The sequence below is a fragment of the Uranotaenia lowii genome, chromosome 3 (genome assembly GCF_029784155.1).
Source record: "Uranotaenia lowii strain MFRU-FL chromosome 3, ASM2978415v1, whole genome shotgun sequence".
In the NCBI taxonomy this organism is placed as follows: Eukaryota; Metazoa; Arthropoda; class Insecta; order Diptera; family Culicidae; genus Uranotaenia; species Uranotaenia lowii.
In genome coordinates, this window is record NC_073693.1 from 348,098,051 (window position 1) to 348,123,965 (window position 25,915).

Consider the following 25,915-nt stretch of genomic DNA (forward strand, 5'->3'; position numbering starts at 1 on the left):
ACAAAAATGTCAAAAATGACAAAAATGACAAAAATGACAAAAATGACAAAAATGACAAAAATGACAAAAATGACAAAAATGACAAATATTACAAAAATGACAAGAATGGTGAAAAATGACAAATATGAATAAGATCACAAAAATCCCAAAAATCACAAAAATGACAAAAATGACAAAAATGACAAAAATGACAAAAATGACAAAAATGACAAAAATGACAAAAATGACAAAAATGACAAAAATGACAAAAATGACAGAAATGACAAAAATGACAGAAATGACAAAAATGAAAAATATGAATAATTGACAAACATAACCAAAATGACAAAAATGACAAAAATGACAAAAATGACAAAAATGACAAAAATGACAAAAATGACAAAAATGACAAAAATGACAAAAATGACAAAAATGACAAAAATGACAAAAATGACAAAAATGACAAAAATCACAAAAATCACAAAAATCACAAAAATCACAAAAATGACAAAAATGGCAAAAATGAATGACAAAAATGACAGAAATAACAAAGATTACAAAAATAACGAAAATTACAAAAATGATAAAAATGACGAAAATAATGACAAAAATGACAAAAATGACAAAAATGACAAAAATGACAAAAATGACAAAAATGACAAAAATGACAAATATGAAAAATATGAAAAATTGACAAAAATAACCAAAATGACAAATATGACAAAAATACCAAAAATGACAAATATGAAAAATATGAAAAAATTGACAAAAATAACCAAAATGACAAAAATGGCAAAAATGACAAGAATGACAAAAATGACAAAAATGACAAAAATGACAAAAATGACAAATATGACAAAAATGACAAAAATAACAAAAATGACAAAAATGACAAAAATGACAAAAAATGACAAAAATAGCAAAAAATGACAAAAATGACAAAAATTATAGAAATTTCAAAAATGACAAAAACTACAAAAATTACAAAAATTTCAAAAATTATTTAAATTACAAAAATTACAAAAATTAAAAAATTACAAAAATTAAAAAAATTTCAAAAATTACAAAAATGACAAAAATTACAAAAAATACAAAAATTCGAAAATTACAAAAATTACAAAAAGGACGAAAATGACAAAATGACAAGAATGACATATATATCAAAAATTACAAAATCTACGATAACTTCAAAAAATACCAAAATTTATAAAATTACAAAATTTGCAAAAATTTAAAAAAAAAATACAGGATTTCAAATATACAAATATACAGAAACAACAAAACGATTAAAATATCAAAAATGACCAAAATGAATAAAATGACAGAAATGACAAAACTAGTAAAATTGATAATATTTGCATAGATAATAAAAATGATAAAAATATCAAAACTGACAAAACAAACAAAATTGATAAAAAATTACAAAAATGATAAAATTTGTAAAAATGTTAAAACGACAAAAATGACAAAAACGACAAAAATGACAAAATTGATAAAAATGTCAAAAATGTCAAAACTGACAAAAAATAAAGAAAATGAAAAAAAAACTAAAATTAATAAAAATATGAAAACGACAAAAATTACAAAGCTGCCAAAAATAACAAAAATTACATAAATGACAAAAAGACAAATGGCAGTGGATTTCTTAACAATGAATTTTTAAATTTTTTGTTTAATTCCATTGGATATTTCTTTTGTATTTGTATTTTCAACCTGTGGTGTAAAACTTGCAATCGTTCTTGCCATAAACAATAGGTAACTGTTATATTTGTTCTAAACCAGCTTTCCAATCAAACTGTCAATCGGGTTGATGATCGCAACCATCTGTCACTGTTCGATTACCTTCTTAGAAAATCGCACATCACGAAGAAAACGCCGGCTTTTAACAATCGTCGTAAATTTTGGTCATTCCCCATTGTTCCACGTCGTGCGTTGTGTTGACCTTGTCGGCTTGATCAAATTCAAGATCACCCGAATGTGATCGAACAATGACCCGTAGCCGGTCGACTGTTTTTGCCGCCACTCTACTTGTACTTTTAACCGTTTGTTTACAGGTAAGATTGTTGATGTTCAAGAAGAATTTGTTAACCACGTGGTAATTAAATTTTGTTCAATTGTAGTTTACGTTTATTTCGGCAAATCGAAAAGCAGTGGTGGTTCAACCCGCCCATACCAGACCCCATGGCAAACCGGGTCCGATTCCGACAGCTTCCGCCGGCCAACCAGATCCGGTCGCCGCTCAGAAGCTGGCCCAGGAGATCAACTCCAAGGCCAATGCCAAGAAGAGCGAAGGGGCTCTAGATGTGTTGCATGCGCTGCTGAAAAGCAACAACGCTACCAACGACGAGAAGGTTCAACTGGTGCGGGAGAGCGTGATGTTCAACGCACTGCATGAGGCGATCGATGAGAAGATCGTGGAGTCGAGTTTCATTCAGACGTTGGCGTCAGTTGGTGAGGCGCCGCTGATCAATGACTACCGGAGGGATACGCTGTTGATCAAGTCGATCAAGGAGGATGTGAACTTCACTTTTGGGGAAGGGGTGTTTGCCTGGAAAACGTTGACGCTGAAGAGCCACGATCAGCACGTGATCGTGGGTTTGAGCAAGAGTGGGATCATCATTTTGAGCGAGCACTTCGGGGAGTATAAACTGCAGCAGGAGATAGCCATGGAAACGGTTCCGACGGCGTTCGAGGTGATCACGGTTTGGGACACGGTGGAAGATGCGGCCGTTAGTTGTTTGATCGTGTCGACGGAGCTTGCGTTGGTTTGGTACAGTTTGAGACCTGCAGCTAACTATCAGCTGGCGGAAGAATGGCGTTGGCCTTTGCACAAGACTACGACTCTGATCAAGTGGCTCAAGCACAAGGATATCGATATGCTGCTGTTGGTTGGAACTCATCCCAATAAGCAGAAATCGGTATCGGCTACGTTGTATGAGTTCAGCTTCGAGCGGCACCAGTTTTGGCTGATGCAGATGCTTCCGTTGGACTTTCCTTGCCGGACAATTGGACTGGTTAATGATGGCAACGAGTTTTTGGTTGCATTCCCTCAGAACGACACGGCCATGATCTACTCACTGGAAGTTGGAGCGAAGTACCGGGGAAAATTCACTCAGCTAGCCAACTTTACTTCTGAGCAGATCAACTCCGTTGGTGCTTTTCAAATAGGTCGATACTCCTACGTAGCCATTGGTGGAAAATCTCCCCAGATTCTGAGATATTCAAATGGAAACTTCACTTCGCAGAATGTTTCCACGAATGCACTGGAAACTGTGGAAGCTTTCTTCGAAATACCGACAAGGACTTATCGGGATGATCTGATTCTTTTAGTCCAACACAAGATGCGCTTTTCAACCCATGAACTTCACCGACTGGATACCCTTGTTTGGAACGGGGAGTCTTTCGATATCCGAAGTAATATCCCTTGCTACGTGGAAGACGAAATAATCGACTACGAAGTGAGCTGCATGCTAGATCTGCATCGACCTACCGGAATCGTTGGCTCAACGATCGTCCAACGTGGTAAACACGTTTCCATGATCGTACCGCGCTATCAAGCTCACTCTAGCTTGTACCATCTCAAAGTGGAGATGCTCTCAGGAGAACATCCGATAACCCAAAAAATCCAAGAAATTCGGGAAACCATCGAAGCTTTTACCAAGATCGTTGAATACCAAGACACGATCATTCACCAGGCGCTCGACCTAGTTGACGAGACTAAATCTCTGAACCAACCTTTCCTAGACCTTAAAAACTGTTCCGTCAAGGAAGTTTATACAGAAATTACCTATCTCCACCCGAATTTCAACCTGGGTCCAATCACAATCGGTAACGTAACTTGGACCCCGGAAGACACCCATGTAGACGCTCCAGCTATGGCGAGAGATATCGAGCTCGAACTGCACGCCCTCGGTGAGTTGGAACACCAGCTGCAGTACGCCATCCGAAACGACAACGACAGCTTTTCGCTGGACCTTGACAAACCTCTCCACATCGAGGGTCAAGTTCAGATCGATGGATCACTGGTTACGGACGACCTGTACGTCCGCAAGCTGGAAGAGGAACCCTTCACAATTCGACTCCCGAGAGAGGCAGAGAGGCTCAAAGAATTGCACCTCAAGCATCTCAAAGTTAGGCATCTGAAGTTTAATCTTGTCAATGGTATACCAGCTAGTGAGTTGGTGTTCAATACGGGTGATAAGGTTGTTCTCAACGAAACATTGATTGTGGAGAATTCATTCGTCGCTCAAAACGTAGTTTTACCAAAAGGTGGAGTAGTCAATGGAAGGGACCTAAGCGAGTCTACAATCTACTTCAACTGTGACAATCGACGTTGGAAGAATCTACACTTTGATCATCTCGAAGCCGTCGAAGACGTTCTGGTGAAAAACTCCACCAACGGTATTCGACTTGATATGGACGCCCTAAATACCAAGTTCCGCAACCTGGATCAGGCTTCAAACCCCTCTACTCGAAAAGACACCATCAATGCTCAACACCTCCACCTCGATGGTTCTCTGTACGTCCAAAACGTCAACGGAGTCTCATGGAACGAGTTCATCCAGAAAATAGTGCTCAAACATCGACCCAATCGATTGCCGGAGCTGCGCATCAACGGGAATCTTATCCTGGAGCATCCCAACACGACGGTGTTCCATCTGAACGAGCTGGCCTTCCCGGGAGACTTTCTGCTTTCGAGCAGTCCCAGAGAGGCGGTTGTAACTGGGCATAAGCGATTCCTCAATGTTACGCGTAAGTTGTACCATTTGTTTACACTCTAATACATTTTTAATACCCTCTAAATGATTACAGACATCAACATCATGGACATCGAAACGACGGTCAACGGGATCGACCTGAGGGACATTATAACCCTGGACGACGATCAGCACATCCCGGGTAACGTAACGTTTGCCGATCTACACGTAGCCGAGAGGTTGGAAATCCGTGGCGCAGTCCGCGGCCCACATCTCGACGCGTTCCTCGATAATCCTAGCCTGTTGCAGACGAAGCTGGTGAAGGCCGCCTGTCACTTCCGGGAGCTGCACGTTGATGGACCGGTTATCGTTCAGAATAGGTTTGCAGGGATGGACGTTGATGCTACGCTGGGGGATGTGGTTTACGATACCGAGCACAATGTGGAGATCGTTTCCGGTAAGCGTATTGGAACGGCTGAGTTTTTGGGTAAAGTTACGGTCAGCTCCAATATGATCAATGAGTTCCGATTGGATGATTTCGTGACGAGGAGTACGGAACAGGAATTGCCGGTTCAGGAGATTGAAGGTGATGTCTTCTTTGAAAATTTGAGTTTGGGTGGTCTGTTCGATGGGTTGAACGTAACCGAGGTGGACTACAGCTCGATTAAGCTTTACGGGGATCAGTACACGGAGGCGTCGTTGATCTTCCAGAATCCGAGAGATTTTGGCTATCCAGATATCGAAGCGAACGAGGTGAGGATTTTGAAAACCCTCAACAACAAGAGACGGTCCGAGTTTTTGGACACGGAGCAGGGAGATTTGGTGCTGTCCGGTGAGATAACTGTTGACAAACTGAAAGTTGAGCAGTTGCAAATGGTGAAGTCTTCGCTTGATGGACCATCAAAGATGATCAATGACGTCCACCTACCGACGTTTGATGAGTTGAGGTTTAGCTTGAGTCGACCGCAGAAAATTTCTGCTCCGTTTTTCGTAGATAAACTAGTGGTGGGTAGCCAGCTTACGACTCCGTTTGTGAATGGAAGAGACTTCCGAAGCCTGAAACAGGATCTGGACAAGGTCGAGAATATCAAGAACCACTTACTTCAGGGCAGTATTCCGGTGGAGAATCTCTACATAAGCGGTAATCTACAGGTCAACATGGTTAACGACGTGCATTTCGACTCGCTGCTGAAGGACGTGATCTGGTTGGATAGACCCAATCGAATTCCAGGGTCGATAACCTTCCTGGATCCGCTGATCGTTCAAGGCAATCTGACGACTCAGGGACTAATCAACGGGATTGATTTTGGCGAGTATGTGAGAGATGTCGCTCGAAAGTCGGATGGAGTTGTACAGCTTGAGTCGACGAAAATCTTCACCAATGGTTTGGTCGTTGAAGGAAATGCCGATACGGAGAGTATTAACAATATTTTTGTGAAGGATTTAGCTTTGAAGAACCAAACAGTATATCTCAGTGGAGAGGTTGAGGTGGCAGGAAATCTGTATGTTAATGATTTAATTTTGGAGGGATATCTTAACGGAGAACCTATTCAAAACTTCTTGGAGCAGTATCATTACGATGAGCACCGGGACGTCCACGTCATCCGAGGTGATCTTTTCTTCAACAAAGTTGCAGTGCAATCGATGAATGTTCGAGGTAGCTGGAATCAGCTATCGAACCTCGACGCCTATTTGGGATCGTTGATTCGGAAGAATCAAAATTACAACTTCACTAAGCCGATCACCTTCCGAGGTCCTGTGGTCCTTGAACAGGGTGCTCAGATTGACCATCTCAACGGTGTTGACATCTCCAATATTGCGAGCGATATTGTACGGATCAACGAGGAAACACCAGTGCAGCTGATGGGAGCCGTTAGTTTTGACCAGCACGTGCATTTCGGTTCGATCGAAATGCAAGGGGACTTGATCACTCCGAACATCGCCGGCTGTAGTCCGAATCTTTGGATTCAGAACAGTATAATGGTTAATCAGGATGCGGAAATTACTGGTAGGATTAGTTAAGTGATAACCGAGTTGTAGAATCTGAAGGTTCAATTTTGATTCACAGGTCCGGTAGTGTTTGCGCCGGGAGCGCTGGAACTTAACGATCTTCAGGCTAGCCTCATCAATGGTTATCCTATGGAACAGTTGATTTCTCTGAGCTCAAACCAAACGATCCAGGGAGAGTTGTTCTTCGACGAAGTGACGATCACCAAACCGCTCGAAGTTGGTGGACTAATCAATGGGTTCAACTTTGGTTACGAGCGTCAGAATACGTTAATGGTAAGTAACCTCGTCTTAACAACTTCTATACATCATTTACGACTTCTCGATTTTAGACTTACGGAACACAACACATCCGAACGCCATCGATCTTCAACTCCATCAAAGTGTTGGACTCTCTAATGCTGCCTCCTGTACTCAACGGTAAACTCTTAGGCATCCCGGTTCTCCGAGGTCCAAAAATGGTGATCACATCCCCAATCTCCTTCCGAAATGTGATCGCCACATCCCTGCAAACAAAAGACAGCATCTCCGGAATCAACTTCGACTGGTGGTACGAGAACAGTTTGTGGAGTCGCGGTCGAGATCACCAGGAAATCGAATCCAAGGTGCGAGCCCGCAACGTCCGCTTTGACCAAGACGTCGAAGGCAATGGAATGATCAACGGGGTCGACATCAAGGATGTCATCCATCGAATGAGGGCGGCCAAGCGGAATGTGGAGCTGCGACTCAGTGACTTCCGGTCCGAGTATCGAGCGCTGTGCTCATCCACCAGGGGCTTGGTTCAGGAAACGCAACGTCGAACATTCTTCTTTAAGTACTTCGTGCAGCGACAGGTGATCAACGAGCATCTGGACATCGATTCGTTCCATTTCTTCAACCACCTGGGGTACTACTTCTTGGCGGTCAACTACGGATGTTCGACAAACTTCTACCAGTGGGATACGATTGGGAAGCTCTTCCTGCCTCTGTTCCAGTTCCACACAGGGGTTGTTGAAGAGTGGAAGTCGATTGTGGACGGTGATCGAGCCGTTTATTTGGTGACGAAGTCCCCTAGCGAGGTTACCGATTGTCAGATCGTTGGTGTTACTGTGTGGTTGTTCACCGGTGTTCAACTGAGGAAACTTTGGAACGCGGCTTCTGCGGACGTTGCGGATGCTATCCACACGGAGGTCACTAAACCGGAAAGCTTCTACATTTCGAAGGATGGCTTGGTTATGGAGTACAACATCGATGGAAACGTTCTTGAACAGTGGGAGCTACCGAAAAGCCTAGACGGTTACCGTTTCATACCCAATGAGGTCGGCCTTGGCTTGGCATTAACCGACGGCAAACTTGTAGTTCTGCTCTCGAATGTCAACAAAGCGGAAAACCTTCCCAGAACTAGGAGGTCAACCAATGAGACATTAGGAATGGCCCTCTTCAACAGTCAAAGCGTCTACGATCGCATGTCCAACAAGTCGATGGTAGCAATGTCTCCGAAATCAAGAGCTTGGCAGATGACTGACTCAATTGAACCAGAGGTTGTCAACGCCAATGAAGACATCGATTCACGCTCTCGAAGTCTTCCACTAAGGTCTCTAGCAACAGAAGATCTTCTAGAGGACGAAGATTCTCTTGTTGAAGAAACGATCGCTCGAGACATTCCCTTGGGCGGAATCCTAACCGCAGACATTCCGCACTTCCCGGGTCGTTCCAGAGGAGAAATCCTGACGTTTAGTGTGGGTTCACCGAAAAGGAAGCATCAACTTACGGCCGTCACCTTTTTAACCAGTACAGTAATCAAGGGTGATCACGACGCGATCAAGGTACGACTAAAAGCCCCGTTTTAAAAATTTCTACTCACCCAACCCCCTTTTTCAGATCTACCTGGACATCCAGATGGGTGACCTGTACCAGGTGCTCCCATGCTACAGGCCTTCGCACCTCACCGCCCTGGAGCTTCGTGACGAAACGGTCCTGGCTTTCCTGGAATCGCGGCACACCGTACAGATCTACATCTACCGAGGTCTCAAGGGGTTCGTCCGAAGTCAAAGTTTCCATCTGGCGGCCCCAGCCATCCAAATGGGAGCCGTAGCATTACCTCAGAAATCGCTGCTCCGCTGTAAAATTCACTACCTGGCGATAGCGACCGCCAAACAGGAGTTGGTGCTGCTGCGTGCCAAAACTCAAGGCGATTGTGGACTTATCGCCGAAGTCGATTGCGATCTGGAATGAACGTACATTTCGGAAGAGAATTTGGGTTTTTTTTTTCTGTTACAATGTGAATTGTATAATTTATCGTTGTTTATATCGTTTTCGTTATCGAATGCATTGTTTTATAAATGTGTAGATTCGTAGAGTGTATGAAAAATTAGGTGATGAAAATAAAATATTTCGCCCAGTTATCGTTTCAAAAAAAAAACTCCAAATAATTTGGATTGAAAATTATTTATCCAAATTCGAAACACTCATGCAGAAAGTTTTCCAATTTTAAGCTAGAAGAGAAAAAAAACAAAAATAACAAATAATTATAAAAAATAACAAAAATGAAAAAAAAAGAAAAATAAGCATAAAAAAATCAAATAATAAAAAATTACAAAAAAGTGATTAAATTGATAGAACTGACACGACTAACACGATTACAAAAAGTAAAATAAAATTATTACCAATATTCAAAAAATAAAAAAATGTCTAAAAAAATCTAATATGTAATTACCCATATGACAAATAATTAGAAAATATTAAGCTATGACGAAAAAAAAATACCAAAACGATAAAAACGAAAAACTTACGAACGGGTGCAAAAATAAATAACAGAATAACACTAACAAAAATACCAAACATGACAAAAATGTCAAAATCCACAAAAAATGTTTTTGTCATTGTTTTTTTCTCTAGTATTTTTTTTCAAATTTCTTTAATTTTTGGCAATTTTTAATCATGTGTTTTTTTTTCATGTGTGTTATTTTTATTTCATTTATATAATTTTTGTTAATTTGTCCTTTTTATCATTTCTGTAGTTTTTGTTATTTTTGAAATTTATGTTATTTTTTGTCATTTTTCGTCATTTTTGTAAGTTTGTCATTTTAGTATTTTTTTTTTCATTTTTGTATTTTTTTTTTCATTTTTGTATTTTTTTTTAATTTTTGTCAATGTGTGTCATTTTTGTATAAAAATTTATATATTTTTTGTCAATTTGTTATTTTTATCATTTTTGTAGCTATTATTTTTTTTTGTCATCTTTTAATTTATGTAACTTTTGTAGTTTAATTTGTTATTTTTTTGTAATTTTAGTGGTTTTTTTTTATTTATTAATGCTAAATTGTATAGACCCATTCCATAGTGACATCACGGAATTTTTGAGCCCTTTTTCAGTAATTCGTTTATAAAAATTAACATAAATAGCGTACAAAACTTAAAGTTATATCAATAGATTCAGAGTTAAAAGAACTAAATTTTGATATTAGCAGTTTTTCCTCGATAAAATAGTAATTGTTATGTAAGTTTTAAGTAGTGAAGTCGCGACGCGTCACTTTTCAAATGTTTTGTTCTAAAAAAATTTTTTTTTTCGAAACTCAATAAACTATATAGCGAAATAAGTTACGTGATGATTGAAACTTAAAAAAAACAGTATTTTATTTTTTTGTAAATGATGAGAAATAAAAAGTGGAGAAATGGTGAGTGATCCCCTGGAATGGGTATACATTTCTATTTTTTTTTTAGTTTTTGAAGTTATTTAAATTGGTGTAATTTTATCATTTTCATGACTTTTGTCATTTTTGCTTTTTTGTTTTTGTTATTTTTGTCATTTTTTAGGTCGTTCTTTTTGTCATTGTTTTTAATATTTTTTTCTGTGACTGTTATAAGATTCGTTATTATTATTATTATTATTATCGTTTTGTTCTTGTCACTTTTGTAATTTTTATCAATTTTAAAATTTTGATTATTTTCGTTGATTTTGGCTTTTTCTTGCTTGTCTATTTTTAATTTGTTTTCCATTCCATTCAATTTTTAAACAAAATGAAGAAAACGACAAAATAGTCAAATAAAAGAAAGGTCATTTTGTCGTTTTCGTCATTTTGTTACTTTTATAAATTTTCATAATTTTGACATTTATTTGTTTTTAAATTTTTGTAGGTTTGTATTTTTTTTTGTCGTTTTTTTATTTTTTCATTATTTCCCTTCAATTATTTTTGTTATTTTCTATTATTTTTACTTTGGTTATTGTGGAAATTTGTTATATCTACTTAATTTTTCAAACCGTTGGTTTTCGTGTCGTTTCTCGTTTTGATCATTAATATTTTTCATTTCGTTCTTTTAGTCTTGTGTTTATTTTTTTGTATTTCATCCAATGAAATTTCATTTATTTAATAATATTTGATTTTTTTCTCGTTTCTATCATTTTTGCAGTTATTTTAATTTTTTTTTGTCAGTTTCATTTCTTTTCGTCATTTTTGTCAAATTTTGTCTATTTTGATGGTTTTGTGAAATTAAAAAAAATATTATCGCCAGATTATATTTTCCCTTTTTTGTCTTTTTTATTTCAAATTTCTGTCGTCCTTGCTGTCTTTGTTAGTTTTTCCTTTGGCATTTTCGTATTTTATTATTTTTTGTTTTCGATTTGTTCTTTTAATATTTTTGTTTGTTTTATTATTTTCGACTTTTTGTCATATTTTCTTATGCCTTTCTACTATTTTTTTTTTAAATTTATCATTGATTATTTGCTATTGATTTGTTTCAATTCATCTTTTTATTTGGTTTCGTAAAAAAGATTGAGGGTAATTTATAGGAATAATCATATTATTCTATTTTCAATAATTCTATACATAATACCTTTCGTTATAATTTGGGAATCCGTTTCGTTATAATTCGGGAATTTATGTTTACCTTTTAAGATAGGTTTTAAGGCGTCCGTGATAAAACTCCTTCAGAAAATCAGTCAATTAAAGGGTTGATTGTTTTCCAGATCCGAGAAAAACGGCTAACATCCCTTCATCAAGCGGCGTGGAAAACTTCAAAACAACCGAAGGAAAAACTGGGAAAAACGATATCATATTCTCCATTCGTCCATTTTTCTCTCTCCGCAAACAAAACGATAAAACTTTTCCACACTCTATCTCTTTCACCCCCAAGAAGCGAATGCCGAGCGCCCGGTGTGGGTGAAAGATTTTCCACAGCAGGAAAACAACACAACAAACAACTTCGAATTTTCCACTTGCGCGTTTCGTTTCGTTTCTGTTTCTCTTCTCATGTTTTGCGCACGACGGCGACGGCGCTGGAAAAACGGACCACGAATTTTGACAGTTCACTTTCGGGCGTGTTTGAAGACGGTCGTCGCGGACTTTATTTACTGGCGTCGGTCGTTGTTCGGTTTGGTCGTTTTCGCAGCAGCAGAATTGTTCCCTCCGCAAGGATTCGGGTTGAGAAAAAGAAATTCGCACCTTCTCGGTCGCAAAATCAGTGGGGTTTTTGTGTAAAGTTTGATGTGAAAACCGATCACAGGATTTCGGATTGTGGATTAGCCGATAAATCGTTCCATGTGGTAAGTTTTCTAAGTGATGAAAAACGATTCTCCCGATCAACCAGCTTGGGGCTACACCCAGTTTTAGAAAACGGTATAACAAAGAAGGGTTATTACTTGGTCCGACGAGATGAGAAAAATCGGATGCAGGAAGGGGTGTCCCTCGTCTATTGACTGAAAAGGAATTCCATCCATTTCACCGGATGATCATCATCCGGAATAGAAATAAACACCCCAAAGATGAGTCGATTTCCATTGTTTTGCGTCCTTGTGTGCATTCCAGCCAGCCAGACGGAATCGGATCAATATTTTCCTCGCAACCAAACCGGAGGGGGTGAGGGCTGGAAAAAAAGAAAAACCTCCAAAGCAAAACACGGACCGACAGACGGTGGGACACTTGACTTTAGTCGACTCCGCTTTTTATCTTTTCAGCATCAGTGCTTATCGTATTTTCCACGTCGAAAAGGGCCGGGGGGTAATTGTACGAAACCACCTCCGTTCCCGTTCCACTGTTTCCCGGATTCCATGCGCTGGAACCTGTTGGGGTGACGGTGAAGATTCAGCTGATGATGCCCATCCAGATGCGTCCCCCAACTTCGTTGCTTTTGGGATTGCAATTCCTGAGCGTCGTAAAGGTTTTTCCTTGAAACCAAAATTCTGTAATGCGAAATAGGGATTCTGTGTGCATTCCACACAAAAACGATTCCAGCAAAAGGGGTTGTTTCCCTGCTTGTTCGGGATTTTAATTATCCGGGAAGGGCATCCGCAGATCACAAAATACAATGAGGACAGGTTCTTCTTCAGTTGCACTTCGGACGATGCGCATGTGCAACATCTGAAGAAAAAAAGCGACAGCGATGGCATTCGAGAAACTTCAAATTCACAACTGCATATCGGTAGTCATCGTAGGAAGTGATGTGGTCCCCTCAACTGAAGTATTCTAGACCAAAATACAACAAAATTTACGTATCCGATTAGTGTCAGCATTTAAACATCTGATTCAAATTGGCGGATCAAATCTAAGAATCAAATTTAAACCTTAAATCAAATTTTATTCAAAATCAGAATTCACTACCTCAAAACCAAATAAAAATTAAGATTCGGAAAGCAAACTGCAACTAAAGATCAAATGCAATGCTGAGAATCTAAATCAAAGCCAAATAAAATGTCAAATTCATGATGATAACTGAAATCTTCATTCTAATTTTACATCTTTGTAACTAAAAAAATCTCTTTCTTTTAGTTTGTTGATTTTTTAGAGGTGAGAAATTCGGAATTTTACTATGAGAATGTTTGAATGATAAACACAATTAAAGAAGATCAATTTTGAAAAATATCATTCTGAACTAGGCTGTTGTAATAAGGTGTCACGATGTTCACTTGAGTACGTGGTGATTAGCGCTAAAAATTGAGATTTAAAACTTCGTTTAAATCAGGCAGAATGTAAAGAAAATCTCCAATCAATCTTACACAAGAACGGAACCTTCCAAATACGGAACTTCGCCCACATAATTGCAACGGACTGTATTCTGCCATACTATAATTGTCATCACGTGCACAAAACTACACACAAAAGCTAATTGCAAAACCATCGCTCCGAAGGCAAACTGACAGATGGAACATTTTCAACTCGACACCCCATTATGGTTAACATCAATAAATGCATGGCAGTCGAAAAGGAAAAGTAATAATCAAAAAAAAAATTCACCCCCTAGGAAGATTCTTCAGCCCTCCAAGGAGGGTTTCCTTCCAATTCTCTGACACGCACGCTCTCTTACTTCATCCTCTCTTGTTTCCTCTGTGTTTTTTGTTGACTGTGCGTTTTCCCATTTTACACAACAACGAGGGAAAACGATTCATCCCTTTAACTTCGAAGCATTCAGGCAGGGGTTGCTATACAACAGCACATCACAGATCAGATCGTAATAACAGTTTCAGGAAGAGTATTCTCTCTTTTGCTTCTCCGTGCGAAGCAAACGGATTGGGATTCTGTACTAGGTACTGTTGTCGGTCGCTATTAGACCGACTTGTTGTTAAAACTCTTGACTATCGAATGTGTTGGTTCAGGTGAGATAAATTTTGGAACTCCATAAAATCGTTGAGGCGGAGTTTTTTGAATATGTTTGACAAAGAATTTGTCCTCAAAATACTCTGAAAACATGCCCGAAAGAAGTACCGAAGTGATGCAACCACTTTCAGGCCAGAACAGAAGAGCCCTAAATACAGTCTGAAAACAGCATTCAAGAGCGGCAACACGGTTGGTCTCCCCGAAGGATAAAATTCAGCAAGATGAGAGATCTGGGAATCTATTCAATTCCCTGTTTGAGTTGCCCTGCTGTTTGCATTGGCCAAACTCGCGTCAATTGGCCAAGACAAAAGGGCCAACGAATCCAGCGTAGCTGCCCACGCAACAGACATGTATCACTCCATAAACTGGGAAAAAGTGATCTATAAGGAATTTGTGAGACGAATAGGACTCATCAATGATGTTGCTTTTCACTTTTACCCCTTTGGGAAGAATGCCTTTGATGTTAAATTCCCTGAAAAAAAATCACTTTCACCAAAAGGAAAACTTCGTAACCAAACCTTCGTTCGACGAATACGAATACAACATTCGAAGTACGATACTGCCTGCCAGTTATTTCTTCGTGTGATCAGTCAGACATCTGGTCTGAAGCCTAGGATCTAATCAATAAATAAATAATCTTTAGTGTCCAACACAGAGCTAATTTACGCGCCGTCTGTACTCTTGGCTTGGTTGTCCCGCAACGAATGTTCGTTTGCAAGGCATGCTTTGGTACACAAACTCGACATGCATAATAAGAAAGGGCATTATGGTATAAAATGCCATATAAACTTAATCTTCGATGCTACAGCATCGTCCTGTAGATGGGCAACAACGAGCCAAAAACCGGTCGACAAAAAGGTATTTTTGAATCATTTTTTACGTTTGAAAGAATGTTAAGAGGAATTAGTCTTCAACCTTTAGTAGAATCGGACGTATTTACTTCAACGCGCGCAAAATCACAATAGAAAAGCTATGGTTTTTCTTCCAATGACAAAAAGTTCAACAAGTGTGTTTTCGGTGGGAGGAGTCCTTTCCCGGAAGAGATCCGGATAGGACCATTCCGGAATTAATGGATTCTTAAGGCATGCAAGGCAGATTGTACTTCATGTTCTTGAAAGCAAGAAAAGTTTTCGAACTGTCGAAAAAAACTGTTCGTCATTGTAAGATCGATCTAAAAGCACGCGGGCCTAAAAGATACATAGTAGATATCTCGTGAAGAATAATAATTGGTAGGGGAGAGTGGGGTATCGTGGGTCATGGGGAAACGTGGGCCACTTTTAATATCTCAGATGTGAGTTGAGATAAAAATCTCAAACCAACTGTCATCGTCGTCGCTTTGCGTGAGCATATATTCATAGATGTTGTTGACTGAAATACGCATCATATGCTTCTTTTATTTATCAAGCTAAAAAAAGTTAGAAAAATTTACTTACATAATTAAAAAAACACCCGCTAATTTCATCGATGGGAAACCTAAAGTGCATAACAAAAATATGCTCATACGCTTATGATTTTAGTTTTGTCACGATCTTTCACGTGGAAAAGGAATTTTTGATGAAACATCAATAAGTCACACAAACGCAACCAATTTGCAAATCATTGCTTGTGGGGAATCGTGGGCCACACATCTTGAATCACCTATATTTTTATGTTTTTATACACATTCAGTACTTAAAATACGTTTTCCCTATCTGTAAAGTTTACTTATGCCAAATGAAGAGTTATGAAAAATATTTTGTCCATCCTATATAAGAAATTCTGCCAAAACGCTCGAGAGCCAGGTTTTAGAATCTATGCGATCATACACAGCTCTTTTTTTTAATTTCATCATCTGAAATTGCTTTAAAATAACGAAATGAATTAGGAAATCATAGTTTTGGGTCAACTCATAAACTTTCCATGTTATTTGGTCAATTTGGATTTGGTGGCCCACGATTCCCCACCATTTTTCAAAATCCAAAAAATATTGCTTTTTTTAAACAGTCAGAATTTGGAGAAAACAACTTTTTAAAAATTTAAAAAAATACCTTATGACACCTTGAAAATGTAAAAAACCATACCATTTTTTATTTTCATTTTATCTTCTATAGTAAAGAAGTTATGGAACAACGAAAAAAAAGTGGCCCATGATTCCGCACTCTCCCATACTTTCTAAAAGTTCGCAGCAATGAACAAGCTCGAATTTTTTACTCTAACTACCCTCATCGATGGCACGCCAATCGAAATTGGTCGTCATCCTGCGCTAAATAGCCAAAAGCGATGTCGGAGGAAAAGCTTTCAAAGAGTTATCCTCGCAAAAAATCATAACAGTACGACGTATAAAGAAAACACCAACGCCTGGACTTGTTGAAAAACCGACGTTGGTTCTTACATTTGATTATACAGTTCTTCCGGAATTTACAAATTTCGGTTTCGTCCACTTGCGAACACGACATTATTACCTCCAGCCGCTTATTTACAGTACATGTTCAAAATACGGACATCGGAAAGTAAACTGACTGAAGATAAACGACAGCAAAAAACCGATTCACTTACGAATTTCGAGGCTCGGAAATCGACCAGTGAAATAGATCGTGTTTCTTCACCAAAACCCTCCACCTCATCCAAAAATTCCTTCCAGTCTCCTCTTAATTCTAAGACAAAATCTTGACCATCAGCGGTACGGAAATACAAGGTTCGATCGTTTAGCGGAAAAAACGTGCAAGAGACAATACAGCAATAAAAGTTCATAGAAGCCGAAGGCTTGGTTCGATGAGAAAAATATTCCGTCATTGGACCGTCCAGTTTGTAGAATATATATGTGCAGAAAACTTCTGAGGAATCTTGGCTATATTGATTCATGCAAAAGAGCTCAGGACAGTTTTTCAAGCTTCAAGACAATGCTGGTCAAACAAGAAGATTCGGAATGACATCCGGACCGAGAGCTTTGTCCGGTCCGAGGATCTTGGTGTCGCGTAGTTCCCCAATCGTAATTCTCTCATCTTGGCACGTGTTCAGTTCAAGTCGTACGGGACTTGGATCAGTTGGCAATCATATGCTGCGTTGCCTAAACCTACCTTCTTGTTACTAGCATTTATTGTCTTGCGGAAAGCGTATTCCACACATGTGAAGAACAGCATGCCTCTGCACAATAAACGCGAGCGGGCACCTTCGTCAGTTCTACCGCGGACATATTATTTAGATTTAATTCTCACTTCAACAGCTCGACGAAGACGCGCTGGTCGAACTGTGTTATCTTCCAAGGCGTTCGCCTGGCCTTGTTTTCTTGCTTCTCTACTTGCGTGTGTATTTTAGATCACGTTGTAGCAGATTGCAATATGGTCTTGTTGAGCTCAGATTACCGAACGTGATATCTACAATGGATTCGTGTCTGTTCCTATGGAAGGTTCTGGTATTCACTACGTTCTCCAGGTTAACATTCAGCGTTGCCAGGGCTTTCAGTAGTAGTTGATCTCTGGAGTTTATAAGGTGCCCCCCTAGTTGAAATCTCCGCGGATAACCACGGGGCTGATACCCGCAAGTTCGTAGACGACTCTATCCACCATAGCACCAATTTAGTCCATAGTCCATGTGTGGACAGGATTTTCACCAGAAAGGACCAGGACCGGATCGTCTGCCCCTTTGACCTCATTCGTCTGGTTGCTGCCCTCCGTTTCTTGCGCTCCATGGTCTGCCACGCAGTGGACGCTCTCGTCTCCGCGCTCCCACGCATTTCAAGAGGCCTCGGATAAACGCCATGGCTATACGAGTTCCTTTGGTTTCTAACAGGTCCGATTACGTTAGTCTTCGACTAAATGGTGTCCACGATGAAATTGCCACACACAAAATTGATTAGCAGAGTTCGAGTTTTCATCCGATTGCCATCAAATTTCCAGGGATTGAAATATAACTATTAATCTTCATTTTACCATTTTACTCGTATTTTATTTACAGTCCAAACGCAAATGCCCGCACCTTGGCCTTATCCCCGGCCATAAGATACTGCACAACCTGTAAATCAACCGTTTTTTGCATGTAAAATTTTTATTGTAAACCCAACCTTTCTTCAGTTCATCGACTGTCTTCACTACCTTAGGAGTGTTGAACATTTTCGGCACGAAATTGACCTTATTGTCCGCATACCACTTCAGCACGTCCTTGGAGTAGTGGCATGAGGCCGAATCCGGCCAGAAGATTGTCGGGACGTTTTGGGCCTTCAGGAGAGGTAGCACTCGCTTCTGGAGGCACTTTTTCATGTACACCTGTCCGTTTATCGTGTCCTGGGTCACGAAAGGTGCACTCCGCTTCCCGCACTTTCAGATGGCTTGCCAAACCGGGAATTTATTCGGACATCTTCTGAGTGCGGACATGCTCCGGAGCGCTGAACTTAACCTTGGCCGTGAAAAACAGGTTTCCGGGGATCTGTTTGAAGTCGGCCTTCACATATGTTTCGTCGTCCATGTTGCAGCATTCAACTTTCGTCAGCATGTTGAGGTACAACTTCCTGGCACGAGTTTTGGCGGACTTGTTCTGCTTCTCGTCGCGATTAAGGGCCTTTTGTACCTCGAACGTTTGAAACCCAGCCTTAGTTTGGGCCTTCTGGACAAAACTTCGGCTTAGGTACAGCATCTTAGCCACATCCCGAACGGAGGCGTTTGGGTTTCGTACTGAATACTTTTTCTACCTTTTTCCCTCAATTCTGTGCTGCCGATCGGTGGTCAATCGTTCCTCGAACCGCTTAATCAATCGCGATACCGTGGAATAAACGATTCCCAACGTATCAGCGATAGACGATGCGAGAGATCATTGTTTTCGTGATGAATGCGCAAGATTTTATCACGCACGAGCTGTTCTCACAGAAAACAGACGTACAAGCTCGAACAAAAAACCGTCAAAAAAGTGTGTAAAATTTCAAATGCTATCACCAAAAAATACGTTAGAAACTGACTGCAAACAGTGCCATCTATTGCGCTGTTCAAGAGTTACAAATCAACTTTAAAGTGCCCAGTTTTCGAAAAGGCGTAATCGTAGCCAAAAAACAAAAATTAGTTCAGAAAGGGTGTTGGGATTTTTACACAGGTTTCGTGGGCTAGCTTGTACGTCTGTTCTCTGTGCTGTTCTTTCGACTCCATTTCTGCGAGTTTTGATCACAGGACTTTAAAACTTGCAGGATGTAAACAATGCACTATGAACTAAATCCACCCAAATTTTCATTAAATTCTACCCAACAGTTCAAAAAAGCAACTTCAAAGTGTGGCAATTTCATCGTGGACATCCTTTACTACGTGTCAATGCTTTGATTTTGTACGGCACAGAGAAGTGAGAACTTCCATCATAGCTTAAATGCTCGGCAATAGAGTTGTTTTTGAGACGTGTAGAGACGGGACAATTAACCTCAAAAACTCTCGGTATAAAAAACGGGCAGCCGGTCGACAAACATAGTCGTTTTTGAGGTTGATTGTACCAAAACTGAAAAGTGTTTGTGAAACAACCAGCATAATATCACAACACTACCAGCGGCAAATAGAACTATTGGTAAAGACATGGTAGCTACATATTAGGACGATTCAAATTCATCGTTTCTCCCATGTTGATGGTATTTCAAAACTATTGCTGTTTTGCTCATCAGTGTAACAAATATAAATAATAATAATTTAAAATAATTTAATTTATAAAAGGACCATTTTCACATTGGTTTGCAAAGATATTAGGAAGTGGTAGATGTGTGATTGGATTAAACCGATACAACATGAAATAAAAGTGAAATTTCAAGCGAGTCGTGAGGACAGCTTGATTATGTTAACAATTTCAAGCGGGTTGAGAGGACAGCTTGAATTTGGAAGGCGAGTTGAGAGAACATCCTAAGGGTATCGAAAGCTGGACAGACAGCTGGAATTTGAAAGGCGAGTTGAGAGGGCAGTCTGAAAGAATAGAAAGAAATTTCGAGCGAGTTGAGAGGACACCCAAAGCGTATCGATAGAGATTTCGAGCGAGTTGAGAGGACAGCCTGAAAGTATCAATAGAAATTTCTAGCGAATTGAGAGGAGAGCTGAAATTTGAAGACGAGTTGAGAGGGCAGCATTCATAAAGTATAGATAGAGATTTTAAGCGAGTTGAGAGAACAGCTTGAAATTGGAAGGCGAGTTGAGAGGGCAGCCTAAGCGTATCGATAGAGATTTCGAGCGAGTTGAAAGAACTGCCTGAAAATTGACAGGCGAGCTGAGAGGACAGCCTAAGCGTATCGATAGAAACTTCGAGCGTGTTGAGAGGACAGCTTGAAATTGGAAGGTGAATTGAGAGGACAGCCTAAGCGTATTGAGCGAGTTGAGAGGACAGCCTTAACATATCAATAGAAATTTGAAGCGAGTTGAGAGGGCAGCAGTCTTAAAGTATAGATAGAACTTTCAAGCGAGTTAAGAGGACAGCTTGAAATTGAAAGGCGAGTTGAGAGGGCAGCCTAAGCATAGCGATAGAAATTTCGAGCGTGTTGAAAGGATTTCTTGAAATTGACAGGCGAGTTGAGAGGACAACCTAAGCGTATCGATAAAAATTTCGAGTGAGTACAGAGCACAGCATGAAATTGAAAGTCAAGTTGATGTACTTTATCTGAACAGCTTGAGAAAAAAAAGTAATTGAAAACCAAGCAAGATAGCTTAGAACGATTCATAGTGCACATCGTAAGGACAGATTAAATATGTTTTAATTAAAAGTGAATTGAATCAATAAATTTTATATTAATGAAACAGGTTTCGCAACCAGCTTGAAATAAGATTGAAATTTAAAGCGAGTCGAGAGGACAACTTGAAATTTTTGGAAATAATCGTGCCTAAATTGAAAATCAAGCGGAGAAGAACAGCTTGAGAAATAATTCAACTATGAAGTGTTTCGAGAGGACAACTTGAAAGAAGAACATAGGCGCAAAGCTAGTCGAGGATCTAAACAGAACTCTCATTCCATCGAAGTGTTTAGGATGACATTGTGTGAGACATACATATGTGTATCGCGTATCGCATATAACTCAATACTAAGTAGTTGAATTTAGTGTTTTTTTAATATTTTTCATTCAGCAATTCTGTCTGCTTTTCTGGAATTGAGCACTCGAAGGACCAAGGAACCAAACCGTCAGTTAACGAACAAGTTGAAAATCGAGCCGGTCTACCCAAAACTCAGAACGAAGCAGCAGAGAATATTCTTCCGATAGGGTGCTGCACTGCTGCTTCTGATCCGATTAACTCAGCATAGCACCCGGCAGCAACCAGCAATTCAGTTCGAGTTTGAACTCTCCGGTGGCCAGCCAGAGTCGGACGGACGTAGTACGGTTTTCACACACGTCTCGTGTTTTCGGTTCCGATCGCTGCTCTTGGACAACAACATAGCTAGCTGCTACTATTCGATCGAGGTGTACCTACAAGGAGGGGTACAGCAATTTTTCCGAGGAAAGTGAAACATTGATAACAAACAACGAACAGCGGGCGGCGGCGGTCAGAAAAATCGGATTCGAGCTGCTGATAGGTGCTTCAAATTAACGGAAAACGGAGTTTTTTCGGAGAAAAATGTTATAACGAATCAAAACATATAGATACTCAGGCCTGATGGTCGGGAATCCTCAATATGGATGAGAGAAAGTGATGATGCGTTGAATTGCAATTTTTTCGGAATCCAACCGACTGGCGGCAGCAGCATCAATTTTCCATCATATCGGTGAAGCATTTTGAAACGAAGACGAATTATTCCGGGGTGCGTTTTGTGAGTCAATCACTCATGTAATCGGGCTGTGTGGCTCAGGTGGATAACCCCTGAGGTGGCTCCAAGTGGATTGGAAAAAGAGGTGCAAAAAGATACTCCGCGTGAAATACCGGCGCGATTTGATAACTATCCGCGGCGATTCCAATCCGATATACTCTCAACGGCCGCGGTCTGGCAAATTAAAAAGAAAATAATCTCCTACTCTCAAGACCTCAAGACCGGAATGATGGTGTGAAGCTACCAGCTCAGTCAGTGTATGTGAGCAAGTTTTCAACAAGTATTCAGATCAGCGAATTCGTCGTTCGCCCCAATCGCGTGATCTACATTTTAATGATAGTGATTTGTGGTCAAACCAACAACTGCGATTGCAGATAAAGAGAAGATAAAAAAAATCCAGAAGCTCATATATGCAAAAGCCATCCTCTCGGTGTTAGGAAACGTGATAAAAAAAACGAGTGATTTGTGAGATGGTTGTGTCTTTTTGCGATTTTCGAGCGATTATCCCGCCATCAAACTGTTTCCAGAGCAAAATTTGTCCCTTGGCTTTGGGTAATCAAATTTGCAACCACCTCCGAAATTAGGTTTGTGGTAAGTGTCGAATGAAATCCTGTCTTGCCGTGATAAGAAATCTAAACACATACACATAGTCAGCGAGAACCCTTGAAAATTTGAGTCACACCCGAAAGTACGCATGCGACAATATAATCATTCCCTTCCTTATCCGTTTGCTAAGTATTAGAGGAGGTATACCACATGTTGTTCTCGTAGGCTTCGGAGTTTCTAAACGAAAATGTGTGAGGCCTACGTGAGTGACACAACTTGAGCGAGGGTTCAAGCTGCCTGCATAACTAAACAGTTCCTTCTACTCGGAGCTGAACTAGGGAACAGATGGCACGTGTCGTAAATCCGTAGAGGGGAAAAAGGGAATCGTTTTCATATAGGGGTTATCCCAGTGGAATGATTCAGATATCAGCTGATTAGCTGAAATGCTCTCGTTAGAGGAAGCCGTCGTAGTTTTATAACTGATGTGTGAACGACAACGACGTTTTTGGGAAGAAAATTTGTGTAAAATCGGACTCAGAGAGTGATTTGTGTAACTTGGTAGATGATTAGAAATCTTCTGTAAGAAAATTTGGAACCTGGTTTCCTTCTGATAATCAAACATAAATCAGGCTTTAACTGATATTACTTTTTCTATCCGGGCTGATTTAATTTTGACAGATGGGCAAAACCCGACACATGAGAAAACTCAATCTTCATACTCTTGTTAAACACTATTGATGGAATCGCTACTAGATTCTAGGCAAATTCGAAAATTATTAACAACACTTGCTCAATAGCTTTTTGCTCAGAGACCATAGAACAAGAGCGATTGAACAATAATAATAATTAAGAACAGCTTTTCTTCGATCCAAATGGTGAAACGTGCTTATATTCTATTGAACAACACATGTCTGACGGAACTGAGGAAACAGTTTTGAATACTTTCCTTCCCCGGAAAGCTGATTACTCGAGAAATCTGACCCGATCCGATACACGCCTGTAGTTATAGTAGGTGAGCAGATCATTTTTTTTAATTAGTCTTCATATCCCTCGGTGTGAGGCTTTCTCATCCGATTTGCTTTCGGATAGTTTTCTAGATTTCCCAACGATGAAGGTGCTTTTATTTTTGCAAACAGTTAGATTTGCTAGTGTTCTTAATTGCTGCAGCATTTTGTGTGGTTGCAAGCTGTATGCTTCGTTCCGTTTTTTCGTATCTCAAATTCTCAATAGTTTCAATTCCGAAAGCAAAGCGGTGCTGTCCAATTCTGATTGTAAAATATAAATTGACTGGAATGGATTCCTGTCATTATGAACTTCTGGTTCTGCATAGAAGATCTGTGGATTTAGTTTGTAGCAGAAAATATCAAGTGTCTTAAACAAAATTGTTGGTGTTCAGTTTGGTGTGGTCGAAAACCAATCTTTTGGTAAGCGTATTAGCAATAGCGAAAAATAAATTTTAAAAGTACTATATAAAGGGTGATACGATCTAAAATTTGGTCAATATCAACTTGATGTATTTCTTTCAATTTTGCATTTAAAAAACCTGAACACCCCTCATTTTGAAAGTGTGTGTGTGTGTTTGTAGAATGTTGCTCCTATTTTGATTTTGGAATTCACTCTTCAGTTGTCAAAATGCCGTCCAAGGAAGAAGAGCAGCGTATCAAAATTTTGCTCGCGCATCGCGAAAATCCAAGCTACTCGCACGCAAAGCTGGCAAAATCGCTAAAAGTTGCCAAATCAACCGTTACAAATGTAATTAAAGTGTTTGGGTAACGTTTGTCGACAGCCAGGAAGTCTGGATCGGGGGGAAATCGAAAACCGGAAGCCGCTGAGACGACAAAGAGAGTTGCCGGTAGTTTCAAGCGAAACCCCAACCTCTCTCTCCGAGATGCCGCAAATAAGCTGGGTGTATCGTCTTCAACCGTGCATCGAGCCAAAAAACGAGCCGGACTATCGACTTACAATTCGCCACTGCGGCTCTCGGATTTCGATTTTCCCCAGATTCAGGCCTCCTAGTTGCCTAAGACTCCAAATCGCGATGATAAACAAAATACGACGGCCAAAGCGCGATCCCGGAGGCTGTACACGACGATGCTGACGAAGTTTGACTGCGTGATAATGGACGACGAATGCTACGTCAAAGCCGACTACAAGCAGCTTCCGGGCAGGAGTTTTATATGGAAAAAGGAAGGAGAAAGGTAGCAGATATTTTGAAGCACATGAAACTTTCAAAGTTCGCGAAGAAATATCTGGTTTGGCAAGCCATCTGTACCTGTGGCTTGAAAAGCAGCATTTTCATAGCTTCCGGGACTGTCAACCAAGAAATTTACGTGAAAGAGTGTTTGAATAAACGTCTGCTGCCTTTCCTGAAGAAACACGGTTGTTCCGTACTGTTTTGGCCGGATTTGGCATCTTGCCATTACGGTAAAAAGGCCATGGAGTGGCACGCCGCCAACAACGTGCAGGATGTTCCCAAGGACAAGAACCCTCCCAACACGCCAGAGCTCCGCCCAATTGAGAAATACTGGGCTATTGTCAAGCGGAACCTAAAGAAGACTAAAAAAACTGCTAAGGACGAGCAGCAGTTCAAGGCAAACTGACTTTCTGCGGCGAAGAAGATGGACAAGGTGGCTGTATAAAGTCTGATGGCAGGGGTTAAGCGTAAGGCCCGGCAATTCGGATTTGGAAAAGCGGAAGCCTAACTGAATATTTTTCCTGAATTTTATACTAATTAAACTTGAAAAAGAAATTTAGTTTGATTTTTTAAATAAACGATTTCACCGATTTAGACGCGATTTCCCTTGACCAAATTTTGACCGTATCACCCTTTAACCTGACTAGCCAGCGTTCCCTTAAAAGAGATTTTTCTCACTGGAAACGCCTCAAACTCCTGGATCTTCTCAAGCCAAAAGAAACTCGTATCATAAAAGAAACTAATGCCTTGCAAATTATTTGCAGACAAACGGTAAACGATAGACATTTGATGTACTCACAACATTTTAATATTTTTTTATCACTGGCTTTCCATTGACATATAAAGTTAATATCTGTTTTGGACAGATTTTTTGTAAACTAGAAATCAATAATGAGCTTTATCACATTATCACATCATCACGAATATTCGGTTAAATTTGTGGAAGACGAAGTGAATGGATGTCGGATGAAACCTGGAGGATGATCGATGATCGGAGAAAGGCGAAAGTCGGAATTGAGCAGGCATGTACCGGGTCAGCCAAAGCAGCCGCCCGCTTACGATATGCGGAGCTGGAAAAGGCAGTTAAACGAGCTTGTAGACGAGACAAGAGAGCCTGGACAAACTCCCTAGCCGAAGAGGGAGAAAGAGCCGCCGCCATTGGAGATATCCGATTATTATATGATATTTCTCGCCGCCTTAGT

At 39.9% G+C, this 25,915-nt stretch overlaps 1 protein-coding gene across 1 annotated transcript; it reads left to right on the plus strand.

Annotated features, from left to right (window-relative positions):
• The first annotated feature begins 1,829 nt into the window (after window positions 1-1,829).
• Window positions 1,830-8,973, plus strand: LOC129758294 (uncharacterized). The gene is made up of 6 exons (XM_055755773.1): window positions 1,830-2,033; window positions 2,100-4,731; window positions 4,792-6,684; window positions 6,745-6,959; window positions 7,016-8,488; window positions 8,544-8,973. Exons 1-6 carry the CDS (start codon window positions 1,968-1,970, stop codon window positions 8,895-8,897), a joined length of 6,633 nt encoding a protein of 2,210 aa, XP_055611748.1. The 5' UTR covers window positions 1,830-1,967; the 3' UTR covers window positions 8,898-8,973.
• Window positions 8,974-25,915: the final 16,942 nt, after the last annotated feature.